The sequence below is a fragment of the Labeo rohita genome, chromosome 15, assembly GCF_022985175.1.
Source record: "Labeo rohita strain BAU-BD-2019 chromosome 15, IGBB_LRoh.1.0, whole genome shotgun sequence".
Classification (NCBI taxonomy): domain Eukaryota; kingdom Metazoa; phylum Chordata; class Actinopteri; order Cypriniformes; family Cyprinidae; genus Labeo; species Labeo rohita.
In genome coordinates, this window is record NC_066883.1 from 13,835,070 (window position 1) to 13,852,052 (window position 16,983).

General features: G+C 36.1%; 1 protein-coding gene across 1 annotated transcript; it reads right to left on the reverse strand.

Moving 5' to 3' along the window:
* Nucleotides 1-9,408: 9,408 nt before the first annotated feature.
* Nucleotides 9,409-15,737, reverse strand: si:dkey-202l22.6 (interferon-induced very large GTPase 1). The gene is made up of 3 exons (XM_051130062.1): nucleotides 15,664-15,737; nucleotides 14,574-14,736; nucleotides 9,409-14,391 (listed from the first exon to the last, which is right to left on the reverse strand). The coding sequence occupies exons 2-3, from the start codon at nucleotides 14,626-14,628 to the stop codon at nucleotides 9,824-9,826; spliced, it is 4,623 nt and encodes a 1,540-aa protein (XP_050986019.1). The 5' UTR covers nucleotides 14,629-14,736; nucleotides 15,664-15,737; the 3' UTR covers nucleotides 9,409-9,823.
* Nucleotides 15,738-16,983: the final 1,246 nt, after the last annotated feature.

Genomic DNA, 16,983 nt, shown 5'->3' on the forward strand with positions numbered 1-16,983 from the left:
GAGAGAGAAGGGGGAGTGACTCTGTCTTCTATCACAACCGCAGTAGGACTAAGACTGAAAAGAGACACAGTTCTCCTTCTGAGACCTACCTCCTTTTTTTGCCCTCACCCTCTCTCTAGATTAAAATTCACACAGGGACATATATTTCAGGCATATTCTCTTCATAAAAACGCAGTCTTTAATCTCTCTTTGAGATCATTCTTCTTTTCCCCAGCTGTCTGTGAACTGCTGATAATTCTGGAAAAATCAGTTTGGTGATGAACGTGGTTGGAACACTAATGCACGCCACATATAGATATGGAAAAAAGGAAAACACTGGTACAGTAGTTGTTGAATTCAGTGCTGCAATTGGGTATTTCTTCATATGAGCTTTTTTGGATGTTTAGAAAAAAAAAAAAAAAAATTATTGTGGTGTGGCTGAGGTGGAAATCTAGAAATCGCTACAACTTAGGGATAGCTAAATTTCATACAAAAAATTACAATCAGTACATTCACCATGCTTTCCCAGCTAATTAGGTGTCAAGGCTAATGTATGTATAATCAAAAATGACAAAGACTGGTCTGTATACAGATGTTTCGGCTGACTGCCTTCATCAGGTTAACGATTTTTTGTCTTTTAGTGATTATATAGAAAACAACAAACATCATCAGGTGATCATAATCAGTCAACACAGAGTTCAACATCTGAAACAAATTAATGAGAACACATCAAAAAAAAACAACAAAAAAAAAAACAAAAAAAAACATTTAAACACAAAGGTGACATTGTCTAAATAAAACATAGTAAATGCCTTTTTTAAGAGTATCAATATTTCCACCCAGCTGGTAATCATCACTCTTTCAATACCTGTACATTTAAGTTGTTCAATATTGTCATTACAATCAATACAGTGTCTAGCCATCGGAGATCACTCACTTTGATCTGGAATGATCTTGATGTTTACTCAAGATACATCAATAGGCATGGGCACTGGAGTAAATAAATCACATTTTCAGGAGAACATGGTATACAATATTTAATATAATACACTTGTTTTGTGGAAAAATGTGAAGATGTTACATTGTAGTACAGAAAATCATGATGTACAGTTCTGATATGAAAAAAAAGTGTACTGTATATATGTTATTTTGTCATCACGTACAACATCTCATTTAGCTAGCATGTTCGTGCGTTTTGCAAGATGTTTTGCAAGACAACATTTGAGGAAATTTGAAAACATATTTTAATGAAGAATCTCAAGCTAAAATAAACCATTATGTATTTAAGAAAATTATATGTGTATATATATATATATATATATATTTATATATATACATATATATATTTATATTTATATTAGAATTTGTATAAATCATTTTGAGGCTAGTGTTATTTTCATATATTATATACATTTTCATTATTTATTCATTATTTTATTTCCATTGATGCATGGTTTGTTAGGATATGACAATATTTGGCTAAGATACGACTATTTGAAAATCTGGAACCTGAGGGTGCAAAAAAATCTAAATATTGAGAAAATCACCTTTAAAGTTCAAATGAAGCTCTTACTAATGCATATTACTAATCAAAAATTAAGCTTTTGATATACTTACAGTAGGAATTTTACAAAATATCTTAACGAAACGTGATCTTAATTTCCTATTTATTTTTGGCATTAAAAAAAAACAAAAACAAAAATCAATAATTTTGACCCATACAATGTATTTTTGGCTATTGCTACAAATATACCCCAGCAACTTAAGACTGCTTTTGTGGTCACATATTACAATTAACTATTTAGATTTTGTTTAGCTGATCATAATAATTCAGTTTTTTATAATAAATTTTCATATTTTAAAAATGCTACACTGGGTCTTAGACAAGCTAAATCAACAGAATATTTATCTGTATAGTACACCTCTATAAAATGTGTTAGTTTTAATAAAAATCAATCCCTGAGGCATGAAGCCTGAAAAAGCTACCAGATACACAGCAACATGTCACCCAACTGTAATTTCCTTCCATTTTGATGTTGACATATAGCAGTAAGGTTAAAGCTATAGATTTTTTCTTATATCTCTCATTGAATTTATTGCCACTGCCATTAGTTTGGGGGGAAAAAAATCACTACATTCAATTTTCTCTCTCATATTTCCCACTTTGATCAACATTTCATTCTCTGCTGTGGATGTTTTACAACTTTATTATGATTTTCAATGATTGAAAACAGCCTTCCTGCATTTTCACAGCATGAGAACTACTGCATGTTCCTTACTAAACCACCCAGAACAAAGACGAAAGCTAAATGTCAGACACGTAATTCCTTCTATAAGCATCACTCCTCACAGTTAATCATCATGAGCTGGGCTATTTGCAACACAATGGGCAGGCAATCATTTGAATGAGAGTCATTCAGTTTTGAATAGTTCATTGGAATACAGGAAACTTCTAACATCCTGATGTGCTTAAACGGTCAGGAAGAGTCAGGAGAAATAAGAATCTTGTCTCAAAGAGGTTTAGGATTTGGGATAATGTGCAAATGCAATTTGAAATTGACTGATTATGTACTTTAAATTTCACTTAAATGAAAAGTGATGTTTCAATCAATTCATGGAAGTTAAGTTTCCATAATCAACAATCACTGTTTGCTGCAAAGACACATTATTTCACCGCAAATGCCTTTTCTCCCTCAAAGGACATCTGACTTGGGCGTGTTTTCAATTTGGGCATTCAAACTGACACAGAGTGGATGTGTTTGGGACTGGCATGAGGCTAAACACAATCAATTACCATCTTGTTGATGCCCTGAGAAGGGTGAACTAAAAATGGGCAAAAAAAGAGGGAGAATAGAGTGAATTTGAAAGGTTAATTGCAGTTGTGCCTGTCTAAGTAAATGTCCTGGCATAGCTAGCGTTCTGAATTTGGCCTCAGGCAAAGCCTTTAGTGTAAGACAATCAACACTAATAATTTTACCCCTCGTGTCATGAGGATTTTGACCTCTTCAGTCACACGACCCTTGTTCGACCCCAGCAACCACTCTCACTCTCACCACCACTCACTGGTGGTGTCATGTGCGAGCTGTTGCTTTTGCTTGACGAGGGGACGAATAATAGGATAAAAGAGAGCAAAGGGAGAATTTATAGATTCGTTTTATGTAATATTGGCTTGGGTTAAAACTCATTTAATGGCGCTGACTCAGAATCAGTTTTCCAGACTCAAGCTTTGACCTTTTTTGAAAGTGCAAATCCCTTTGCAGGTCAGTCCCATAGGGCTTTATACACGGCTTGTATTTTTGAATGAAACATGAAATTATGCAGGAGAAAAATGCATTTGTTCACTAAAATTGATGATGATGTAAAATGTATCACCCTCCGTCAAGTATATTTTTGCCCTAAGTTTCTCTGTAAGTTCTCTGAATTCTGAGTTTATAAAGGGTTCAATAAATGTCAGAAAGATTCAGAAAGTCAAAAGGTTTGAATGTGTCTAACAGAATGTGTTGCGTGTTTCAGTGTACATGTCAATTTCTTGTTGAAGGTGAGGTGTGTAATTTATGCACCACTAGCGAAGCCTAACAGAAAATAAAATGGAAAAATTACATATATCTTCCCCCTAAGCCAAAACAGAGCTCTATAGGGAACTGGTAGGAACACAGCCATTTTAAACTAATTTCCATATGAAACAAACAAATGACACATGGAGCTGTGCAAAAAATGTCACCTTCACACAAATTTCAGAAATTAGTTTTTCTCTTCAGAAGCTTTTCAGATTATTTCTTCGGTCCATTTGAGGTTTTATCATGCAGCCCTGCATCAGCTGCATACAATTGGATGTTTCTCTGTTTGGCCATCCCATCAGTGCAAGTAAAGAGAACGTGCTTCTTTTCCACTCTTACCTGAAGCGTCCTCTGACCCCTCAGGCTTTTAGCGTTCAGTATGTCTCATAGTTTATTCATACCCACTCACAGAAGAGATATAACATGGCGAGAACTTTGAAGGTGCTGCTCAGTTAGAAGCTCCACTTCCATGTGAAAAACACATTGAGAACAGACATACGAGAACTTTAATTACCATAGCCCTTAGAGGGAATGGAGTATTCATGTTCTTCAATCTGTGCAGAAGGTTTAAGATGTTTCCTGGTCTCTCTTTGGGGAAGCAACCTTAAGGTAAAAAAATAGGACAAATTCTACCATGCACATGTCGGTTAAATCACAAATCCAATAAGGGTTATGCTATGCATTTAATATGCTCCACTTTAAATAGATTGAGCAACATTCCTGTAACCTGATTGACCATCTGATATAATCCTGCTTGTTGTCCAGAAGGAGACCCATGTGTGATGCCATATCAGATGAGTCAATGTTGTTCCAATCCTGCAAGCATTACTTTCTTTTGTGGAACATAAAATAATATACTTTAAAGAAAGAATGTTAGTAACAAAACCAAATATAATATAATATACAGTCATGGTGCAGAATGATGGATGCATATGTAGAGATTAAACCAATTGGGCATCACATTTTGTGGAATGTTCTCTTTTTAGATTTTTATTGAGAAGTTGAATGACTCTTTTATCGCATGAACATTTTATTATGTAGAAACTGGTTCACTGTTGCACAACCTTTGATGTCTGAAATTCTATTACCAGGAGCTGAACATTCGAAACAGAGCTGAGAGAGAGACAGTAGGGGATTTAGGAAGCGTGGTTCAAAGAAAGCTGGACCAGACTGTGAACAAGGATTATATTGATTTTTAAGCTTTCATTTGGTCATACTTTTATTTTTACTGAGTTCTGTTATGGGGTTTCCTACTATTTTTTTTTTTTAACAGTTCACAAAATGGCACATAGTTACAAAACAACAAATAACCAAATCTGAAACCTTTTTTTTTTTTTAATGCACCATTTAATTTTTTTAAAGGAGTCATGAACTGTAAAATCATAAAATTCCTTTGATCTGTTGACATACAGTATAAGAGGTCATTGTACTATAAAAACATCTTGTAAGTTTCAGAACTCAAAACTTTCTCATTAGTCTAAAAACAGCTTTTGACAGGAGCCAGTCTGCCAAAACGACAGGTTGTGGAATGTGCCTCTTTATGATGTAATAGTGCTGTTACAAACTGCCTCCACACTGTAAAAAACAATTTGTTGAGTCAACTTAAAATAATTTGTAATCTGACTGCCTTAAAATTTTAAGTTCAGTCAACTCAAAAAAACTTGAAACTTGAAATGTTAAATTATACTAAGTGGCAACTTAGATATTTGAGTTGAATCAACTTAAAATTTTAAGGCAGCTGGGTTACTTACCCATCTGTTAAGTTTAGCAAACACAAATATCTAAGTTGTTACTTAGTACAACTTAACATTTCAAGTTGACTGAACTTAAAATTTTAAGGCAGAAGGGTAACAAATTATTTTAAGCTGACTCAACAAATTGTGTTTTTTTATTTTTTACAGTGCACAGAAGAAGCCTCTACATCACTGCCTGTTTAGCCCTGCCCACCGATTTGTGCATGTGATGTAAATAACGAGACAAATGCAGGTTTGTGCAAAAAACAAATGATAAAGATGGCTCAGAAGACAACAAGATGCTGTGCAGTGCCAAGTTGTGGAAAAAACAGTCATTGCTTAGCCTTCCTTTAGATTCCAACAGGAAAAAGTGAATGTACTTTATTTTTAATAAAGTTCCAGGCCGTGTCACGAAGAACTTGATTCTTTGTTTACTTCATTTTACCTCCGATTTGTTTACAAGCAAGGCATAATCTGACACAGGATTTTCAGAAAGAATGAAACTAAAAGACAATGCTGTGCCGACTATATTGGATCTGACAGTAACGTCACAACACACAAGTGTAAGTGTTTTTATTACGTGGTCACTATTGCTCTGTGTGTTATTACAGATCGTTTGATATGTATTGAATATTTATGCATTTTAACATGAATCAGAGCAGCGCCCATCTATGAAGAATGTAGGCTGTCAAACATACACAACTGTTAGCCAATCATAGCAGTGGTTGTTTACTTCGGAGTCTACAATCCACCACGCATATTCAAACAGAGCGTTCTGATGAGGGGGTTCAAAACAGGTCAAAAAATAGCCTATTATTTCTAAATTATGATGTTTTTTGAACATTATAAGTGGACCTCAGAGAACAGTACAAAATAATTACAAAAATAATGCACAGAATTATGCGTTTATATTTAGCACAGATCTGTTTCTTTGTTGATGTACGTATTTCATTTCCAATGTTGGTTAGAGGGAGAGAGGATGTGGAAGATGCCTAACCTAGACTCAAATACCACTTGTTGATGCTGAAAAAGCCCTGTCAGTGGTAGAAATGAAGGTAGCAGCATCACTGCACATACTGATTGGTCTTGGGAACTGCTGGACCACAGATGTTTAAGGGCCTCCAGCGCAACATGTTCTTAATACTTAAAATGGCTGAAATAATGTTATGTTGTTTTATGGCCATATGGGGAAAATGCTAGACGAGTTTAAAATAAGCAAGTAAAAAAATTAAAATCTCTGTTTAAGCACCACAAATATACTAAAATACATTAATTTGAAATCAATACCGTACTGCTTACAGATTCATTACCATCACAAAAAGTTGATATGAGCAAGTTCCACTGTCGCCTCTAGTTAACCAGCCTCTTAAATATGGCGTCATAATGCGTCAAGTTCCACCGCTGATGATAATGCAAATGCTCCACGTGAGAGTTTAAGCACCACAAAGCACTAAAAAAGTCTATTGTGTGTTGTATATGTCTTAAAATGAAATTTAATTTGGCTTGAAAGCGCATTCTTGTGGTCTACTTAAGGAATGCGAATATTAAACGCGTAGAAAAATCCTCATTGGAGAACAGCGTGGTGTATGTATTATTATGTTCTTATGTGTGTGCGTGTGTGAACGCGCTATGAATAATACATGATTATTCTGACCTCTTGTGGTGAAGTTACTCAACTACTGACAGTTTTAATTAGATTGCTGTGGTTTTTAATTACTTTTGGCCATTTCTCAAAGGTAAATGAATGGAGAAAACACTCCGTTTCAAAATGACGTTCACACACTTGATACATGTGTAATCTAGATATGCATTTTATATAACTCCATTGCAGTTCACATAATTTGCTTCTGTTTTTGCTTCTGCGTTAATCCACGTGGTCTCTATAGGAGATCAAGCAACACAAACGCAGACTATAAAAGTTCAATTCGGATTGAAAGCACACAGAACAGGGTTTCCCAAAAATGTATATAAGTGAGAAGTGCATGAGTGACAGAAGGTAATTTGAGACTAGCATTATTGGGTCATTCCTGTTATGCAGTGACTTTTCTGTCTCTATGATTTATTTAATCATATTTTCTCTAAAATTAAATTATATATTTAGGTCTTCTTTATCACTTAAACAGAGATAATAGATGTTAAAATACTATTTTGTATTTTCCACACCTTTTTTATTGATATATGCTTTCAATTTTATCCTGTCCTCACTGCAAATTAATCAAATTCCACATAAAATATAAACCATGAACTGATAAAAACCTCAACATTTTTAGGAATTATGTTATAGACTAGGCTAAACTGCATCTAATCATACATATAAATCAAGTAAAACTATAGTTATTTATTTGTTTACTTATTTATTTCATTTTCTTCATTTACCATGTCCCTAAAGTCATCTTCCACCCTGTTAGTAAGTACTTTCTCGCCTACCAAAATAGACTACAAATCCATTGAGAGCATTTTCAGGAACTGATATTGTTTATTTTTCCCGCTGGAATTCAACTGTACAAACTGAGGTAAGTATTAACTCTCACGCCTACCTCTCTCCTACCCTCTTAGACAGAGTGGGAATTCTAACAGAATAAATAGTATTTATTGTATATTGCAAATTCTGTATATATATATATATATATATATATGTATATATTATTTTATATAATATATATATATATATAATACTGTGTAGAACACTTAAGCTCCCAGGTCTCTGGTAGAGAACCCAAGCTTGGAGGAAGACAAAAGACTGCCCACTAGGCAGTAAAAATATTTAATGTTGTTTTGTCTGTTATGTATTATTATACGCTGTTATATAAATTGGGATAGTAACATTCAGCTAAAGTGGGACATATTACAATGTAAATGATAATATATTGCTTAATGTAAAAAATTGTTTTGTTTTACAGAAAATGTCACAAACTGTGGGCAGAAGACAGGGAAGCAAATAAATAAATAAATAAATAAATAAGAAATGTGTAGATATTGTGTTTTTGTGCATAAAAAAGTGTCTGTAAACCAGGGCATCACTGTCCATTACTGTTGTTTGTTAATCTAAATGAATTACAGCATCTTTATTTTAATCAATTATAAATAAAACATATTTTTTTTTATGTCCTCTCTAAATTGTAATTATTTCTCTAGCCACCTAAACAGAGAATTGTTTTGCCTCTTGTCATCATGATTGTGACAAGGAACCACATAGCTATTTTTTTTTTTTTGAGTGTGTGTGTGTGTCCCTGTTCCAAAAGAAATCTGGATTTCATTTTTTTTGTATTGTTTTGAAACAATATTCTACAGGCGCAGTTCCACACAGTACAGATGGCAAACTTTGCAGGACAATGACGGAAAGCAAATCCACTGTTAGAACCCATAATAATTTGACAGCAGCATTGAATATTTGGCATACTTTTGTCTTATTTTGTAAGGTGAGGAGTAATAACAGCATATATATGTTTTTGAGCAAACGTTTTGTTATTATTGTTATTATTTACCATCCCATTGGCAAAAATGGGCACAAAAAAGTAGCTGTTCTTAATAATCAAGACATATTCTATTCATCAGTCATTTTTGGATATGTCAAAAATGTAGTGACATGTATATGTCCCTAACAGGGTGGAATACTTTCACGGCCAGCGTCTGAACAATCTACCCATAGTTGTTTTTTGAGTCCTTGTGCTTCGCCAATATGTATTGCTAATAGTTAAACATGTCACTATTTTGGTAGAATGCTAACATGAAAAACATGTAACTTTTTTCCAAAAATTATGACATTATCAAATGGTTACCTATTACCAAACCAGTCAGTATAAAGTGTGAAATAGTGCTAAATACTGATTCTAGATAAATACTGTCCATTTAAAAGGTGTATGATGGAAATTGATTGTAAAACATAATTTCCCATGATTCTTATACAGTTATCATTACAGGGTTCTCTATACAAAGCTCTTCATTTAAAAAAAATTAATATATATATATATATATAGAATATAATTTAATTATTAATATTATATATTAAATAAACATTTTGCATTTGAAATATACTTCAGATTTCCATAAAACAATGAAAACTTCATTTGTTTATAGCGATCTACCTTGCATGTAATACAAATCTGATAAAGAAATGAGAGAGAAGAATAAAAACACACTAGATTTTAAAGTAGTTTTTATTGACATTCTGTAATTATTTTTTTCATTTGTTTATTTGTAATGAAAACATTGCAACATTTGTAAGGAAGACAGTTGGCATACATCTTACTGGCAGAGTATCAGAAGACATTCTTTACAGTGAGTATCACTAAATTTCAATATATAGATATATATTTTTACTTTTAACATATTTAAGATGCAAACAAGTAAATATATCAGGCTGTTTTTAAACCACATTATTACAGAAAACGTTCATCAATTCGTTCATCAGCTGGCATATAAGTGATGAATCAGAATTTCACCTCCTGTTGATTTTATTTAGAGAAAGTTCTGTAATAGTAACCTGTTTTATCAGCTAAAGTGAAATCATCAGAAATACAGTCAGGGATATAATGATGCTGGTGCAGGACATTATCACTCTGTAATCTGAAAGGCCTCTCTCAGGCTCTGCAGTGCCTCCTTCTGAGTGATTTTTCCCCATGCTTCAGGTAAAATTGCAGGTGCACACTGATATTTTTGAGCAAATCTACTGTTGTACCTCATGAACATGTATCTCCAGTAGACTGCAGCCCCATTATTTCTAGGATCTTCTGGGTAAATTTTCCAGTCTGGGTAGATGGATTGGTACTCCTTATAGGGCAGAGACTGGCCCGCTGTATCTCTGTTTTGAAACTGGTTTTGTCCTGCAATATCTGCTGAGCAGGTGTTGTGGGACAGAGTGGTGGAGTTGGCATTGGTGTAACACACTAGACCTTTGGGGCGATGCACAACCGCTTCGTGCACTTTATGTTCTTTTTCTTCCAGGTCACATGGAGCTTTGCAGAAAGGACAACGCTTATCGCAGCCCTTAACTGTTTCGTATAGCAAATCCTTAAGTTTTTCGGGGAGGTCATCAGGGACTTCAATGACATCCTCATTCTCCATGAATTCCTGAGCAATTGCTGAGGATAACTCAGACACCGATTCCTCTAGGTTTGCAAAGAAATGCTCACGATGCGTACTTATGTCAAACAAAGGTTTCTTCAAGATTTGAGTTGGCGTAGTGATTTTTTCCAGACTCTCCAGGCTGGAACATACTTTCTCAAGTAGTTGTCTAACATTGCTCTGCGCCCCAGTTTCAGATTCAGATACCTGAGTAATACACCTCTTCACCCAATCAAAGATTTGGTGCATTCGCTGTTCTCTGCGGTCTTCGATCATAACAGAACCTGACAGATGAGCTCTGATAAAGTTCTCGATACTCTTCCGGCAGAAGCTCTCATGGGACTGAAGGTACTCATGGAAATTCTCAAAGCTGTCCTTTATTAGCATTTCTTTAAGAAGACTGTAGTGGAACTTCTTTGGTGAGCTATAAAATCGTGCATTTTGGTTCTGGATCATATTATTAAATATCTGTCTCTCCAAGCTGTTGTAAATGAAGTCTTCGACTGTTGGCTTGAGGCATTGATTGGTGAACATTTGAGCAGCTTTTTGACACTGGTCCCTTTTCCGGAACTGATATATGAAATTCAGCATGTGTCTATCCCTGGTCTCATTTAGGAATCTCTCTTTGATTTCCTTTTCTCTTAAGAATGAATCCTGCACCTCTTGAAAAGAATCTGCAGCTTTGCCACAGACGTATCCTTTGATATCCACTTCAAATTTGGGAGCCATCACGAATGACTCACCTTTTAAAACTTCTAGACCCTTGTCCACAATTGCAAGCAACTCTCTCATGTAGCTGTCTGAGTAGCCCTCTTTGTGGCATACTTTTTCTGAGACTCTCCTGTCACAGTCTTCGATCAAATTATTGGTGAACCTTTGTGCAACATTCTTGTTGTACTTTAGTGATTTCTTCATCTTACTACTCAAAGCAAAATGGGCAGTCTTCACTTTAAAGCCATTGAGTTGGTTTGCATCTTGGAGTCTTATGTTATGCTTTTTTAGACCACGGTCACTTAGGTTTTTCTTTAGTTGCTCCACCATACTTGTAAAGATATCTTGTATCTCTGAGGGGGGATCGTTCACGTTGGATGGGATATTTTCCCAAACGCTAACAAATTCACGTTCAAGCTCCTTGTCCTCTATCACACAGTTATTGTTCTTGCTGGTCTGCAAGAGTGAACGTAACTTCACCTCCAGGGCTGCTTCAAGTGATGTCAATAAGGCTTGCATCTTAATTGTCATGTCATGACGAATGGTAGCAGACTCAAGTTTCTGGGCAACATCAGATGTCATTTGCTCCTGAATGTGGTCTACTTTTTTGTGAAGGTTTACTTTGTAATTTTCCACAAGGGAAATATCAATGTCTTCCTGCCTAAGGTAGTCCCAAAGACTTGCCTTAATATGGTCTTTCTCTGTACTGATTTGGGTAGTTGCTTCATCTGTCAAGATTCTGAATAGCCTATCTGAATCCATACGTTCTCCATTTTGGGATGCCGATTCTTTCAACTCTGTTATGTGATCGTCCAATGCTTCAACCCAAATATCCAGTTGATCACCAAGATGCTTCTCTCCCTGTACAAGTTTTGTGCAGAGGCCAATGATGGCATCAGCTGTGACCGTGTCTCCCAATTTTATGGCAACACTTCCATTTTTCACTCTCTCCCACATACATAACATATACTCCATAAATGCACCCAAGCAGGTTGGCTGGCCATTTGTTGCCTTTTCATGGAAAATAGTCAAGAGTCTTTTCTTTAGCCTGAGAATTGCATCACTGTGGATTTGATTATTTTGTAAAGTCACAGAGCTGCTGGTCCATGGGCTGTGCAGGTTATGACTTATACCTCTTGTTTCACTTGTGGCAAGTGTTTCTCTTTTAGATAAATTTGGGAGCTGTCCTGTGTTCAGTACATCAATTACACAACTCATGATTTTCCCATCCAATCCTGTTCCTTCTGAAGCAATCTGAAAGGTAGTCTTCCTCTCCAAGTTTCGTGTGCAGAGAATAGCATTGGCAGCAACCTGAAGATTGCTTCTTGTTTCATTCTGACCCTCATCTGGAAAATTTATTAGTGTAATGTCACTCAGTCCACTGACAAAGGTAGCCAGTTCACTGTCATGCACAAGACTTCTTTCTGTTTGGGAGTTCAGACCTTCTGTGCTAATCAGCAACAGAAATTCACAATCCATCTCCATTCTGAAGTTGTCAGGCAGGCTGAGGAGAAGCATGTACGCCCCTTTGATATGCCTTCTACCCCACTTTGGGAAGTTGACGCCAAACAAGGCAGATAAGACCTCTGCGTTCTTGGAGTTGTGGAAACCTAGGATTGTCAGAACTCTCATACGACTGAACTTTGGCAGCTGCTTGTATACCTCGTACAGAACGCTGTATACCCAGTTCATGGGAAATACTGAGGCATCCCCATCATAGAGCTCAAGGGGAACTCCATAAAGGAGAAGTTCAGCACCTATATATGGTAAGCGGAACATGTCATACAAGTCACTGTTTGGGCCGCGGAAGTATCGTTCGTAGACCAGTCCCATCTCTCTAAGGAAGTGTTCAAGTCCAATGCAAGGTTCTTGCATTTGGCCCTCATCTGCTTCCCTTTGAAGGGACAGGTTATCCAACTGCATAACTTCAAGCTTCACCCTCATCCAAGAAAGAAAGAATGCCCGCTTGGTAGTGTCAAATGAACACAAAGCTGCCGTGAAGGCTCTCATGGCTGTTGTTAATTCATAATCAAGCAGTTGTTTTATAAGGTTTTCCTTCTCCCCTGTTAAGCTCTGGGATGTATGTTGTTGGCGACGTGCCTCCTCTTTCTCCAGCTGGCACAACTGTTTCCACACTGCACCCTGCAGGGGCAGCTGGTTCTCCAAATAGCTGGACACTCCATCTTCGATTCCACTGAGGACCTCTTCAGCTTCGCTGAATGCCATTCGACAGAGCTCATCTTCATCAATATTAATGTCAAGGTCATTGGCCATACCAGCTGTACCTACGAGGTTTGTGGTGTGCAAGTATGGAATGAAGCGATCCAGAACATCTCTTAAGTTCTCAGCAATTTCTTCCTCATCACCTTCACAGCCATTAAGCATTGTTCCATCAGGCAGTTCCAAATCTTTCATCAGCCTTTGTTTCATTTTCTCATTATGATTCTCTTGTCCATCCTCTACTGATGTTGAGCAGTCGATTATAATCATGTGGCTTGTATTGTCTCGCCATGATTTAAGTAGTTCTCGTTCCTTGGCACCAAAACTTTCACAGAACACTATGAGAACTGCAGATGTGTAACACAGAAGACTCATCTGTTTTTCGTAGTCAGCTGCATCTCCGCGAAGATTTGCTACTAGCACAGGACGAGAGAAGACATTGTCTTCAGGATCTCCTGAATGCAGGTTCCAACAAACCTCCACCAGACCATCGGACAGAACTCGAGGCAGCCTCCCTCCCTCCATACCACAGTTTATGAAGTAGTCATTAGGCTTGTGTGGACCCCCAAGAACACGGTTGAGTACTCGAGATTTTGAGACATTGAGGCAACCTAGCCTCACTGCGGAGAGAAATGGCATCCTGGAATCGGCCATGTTCTTCATGACAGGCCCCTCAGAAGCTGACTTCCACTGACCTAGAACACCTCTAAATGGACAAAGGAGGATGGTTCCGATCTTCTCTGGGTGAATAGGTGGAAGATACAGAGGCACTGCAAAGCTGCACTGCAGCATTCGCTGGGCAATCTCTTGCTGTAGGAAACTATTTGTTGTCATGTAGATGACAGTAACCAGGTCTAAAGGATTAATAGCACATTGTGAATTCTCATCCATGTCCAAACCGTAATCTCCTACTGGTACCTTGCACCAAGTGCTGCGGGCTTGGGGATTATTTATCCAGAGTCGCCGGAGGAATGCATTTGCAAGCTCTGTTGGGTCCTGTGGAAGGTCATCTTCAGTGCTTGGAGTGTTCACATATTGCATTGATGTAAGATCCAGAGGTGCCACCTTTTCCCTGTGCAGGTCCAGCATATGCAGTAAAATATGCTTGTCCCTGTCAATTTCAGACACTGGAGGAGAAACATATTGGGTGAATAAAACCAGTGTTGTATGTAGCAATATCATGTTTTTTATAATCTTACAATATTCTTGCAATAATCATGAAAGCTATGATGTTCTCTATGAAGCTTGGAAAAAAATGCTTAATAATGGGATGATGGATATTGAAATCTGATGCTACAGTAACTCTTACCTATCTCAGTAGTAAGGGGCCCCGGGTCTGGGACTTTCTTCCGATATAGAGACATTGTCTTAGAATGTTTATTTGATTGTCCGTTACAATTCGAAGAATCACACTGACCAGTTGGCCAAAAATGACATAATGTTAAAGTATGTCACACTTTCTGCTTCAGAAACTGAAATAAACAAATAAATAAACTCAGGTACACATATGTACAACAAGCAAACACAAAATGCAAGTTTTAGCTTGGATTGTATTACATTCTGTCAAATTCAATTCAAATGTGAACTTAAATGTCAACTTAATCTCATTTTTATGCAGCAAAAACTTGAGAGGTCATCCAGACTACACCTGACAATAGATTCATAGACTTGATAAAAAGATTAATTAATCTGCTTTTTTTGTAGAACAGGTAGGTATTTTGCATTTTAGATGTTTATATCCTTGACAAAGAATAAATTATATCCAACCTTTCTAAACTGCATACATCTGAGGAACACAATTCATACAAATTGATGACACTTTGCCTTAGGGGAACAAAATTATGGTAATGGTGCTGGGCTAATTACTTTCTGATAATTTTGCGGCATTGCAGGTTGGATGTCTAATAGTGCGTATATCAGTTTGTCCTGTATATCAAAATTACATTAGCTGGAGTTTTTTTTTTTTTTTTTTATCATTTGACTATACATCAATGTAACCAGCGTTTTATGTTTCATACACCAGCAACCACTTAACATGCATCTTTCTTCTTTCCTGAGGGTCATAAGTATGCTTATCACAAGCCACACAGATGGAAAGCTAATTTCTCATTAAAATCAATGCTTTTGCATTCCTCAGCAAGGATTAGGCAGTCGCCAGTGAATAATTCATTACACATAAATCCAAAACTGCACATCAGTTAAATCAAATGTAAAGTATGCATCTATACTATCACACCTATGCAAAATGAATGCAATGTCGCATTTAATAAAATCACTGAAATACTAAACTTTGCTAATGGTTTAAAACAAAATATGTAGTCGTCAGTATTGGTAACACTGACATATTGCCATACTGCATCATCTTTTCTAGTATGAAAGAAAAAAAAAAAACGGCTTACCTAATGTTTCTGAACTGATGCCTCCTTAAACTGTGTGCTGTGCTGTCATAATAAGGAACTGAAATGGGAATGGCCTTAACATTGAGCTCTTATATGATCCTTGAGAGTGATAAGGTCTGCTTTTTTTGGAATTTCCCCCACCCCGTTCATTAGATATCTACGCACATGCAGTTCTTGATCACGTACACACTTACAAAACAACAACCCTCATGCAGCACAAAAAGTACCAAATAACCCAAACAAATGTCCTACAGTTTTATGCAATGTGATGATTTAAAATACTTCTATAAGAAATATTTTGTCAAAAATCTGAAACAAGTGTCATTTTAAAAATAAATGCTTTTATTTTCAAGCATAAATAGATTTTTCAAGTAAAACATTTTACAGAAAAGCTTGTTAACCTGTTAACATTTGGTTACACAACATTTGGTTACACAAGTTTGCAAAGGCGACCACTACATTTAAAACCTCAGTTTTAATTACTATCATTTTTAATGCATTTATGATATATAGATAAGGATTGTGCTGCTGTGGATTCGACCATGATTGGCCTCCATGCAGGAGTGATGACTTCATTAATGACATCATACGCTCTGTTATCTATCCAGGTACTGACTGATTGAAGTCTGATTAGTTGACAAGAGATTCTGAACATTCATGTACTTTGATAATATCTGCTTTACAGGCAGACTTCTTTACAAATGTGATTTCTGATGTCCTGGTGTAAATGTATTTGACAGAGCACCATGATAATAATATGAGAGGAATTTCAATGCAATATTTCAATGCTTTTGGAAGCGAACATAAGATTTCACAAGAACTCAACCCAAATGTTTTGCAAATGTTTTTTTGAGGGAAAAACAAAACTTTTGTGAAGGAATACAAAAGCATTTAAATCTAATGTTTAACAAATTCTTTCTTTCTTTTTCTTTTTATTATTAAATGTAAATTCATGTCCCAGTCACATTTTTGTTTGGTTAAACAAGCATTACTTGCACTACCAGAATAAAAATCTATATTGTATACTGTTTATTAAAACCAAGTAAAAACTCATCAGTTTAGTGTTTTTAGGCATTCTACATTTATTCCAAAATAATAACTCAAGGCAGTAACAATTGTAAAAGTAACAATCATGTTTTCAGGCCATTTGAAGTTCAATGTTGACTTGACAAAGTGTGTGAGTTGTTTACTTACTTTTTAAAATTAGTCTTAGTCATTTAAACTGATTTGAACATGGAACGCACACGAACACAAGAGGCGGGATTTATCGTATGAACCAATCATAGCTGATCATAACCAGTAATATCCAATCATATCACC

What these genes read in the sequence shown, in the direction of transcription:
- si:dkey-202l22.6 (XM_051130062.1), bottom strand. Translation starts at nt 14,628, where the DNA reads ATGTCTCTATATCGGAAGAAAGTCCCAGACCCGGGGCCCCTTACTACT. An exon ending in GCCCCTTACTACTGAGATAG is followed by an intron (nt 14,392 to 14,573) that starts GTAAGAGTTACT and finishes TTTCTCCTCCAG; the next exon opens with TGTCTGAAATTGACAGGGAC.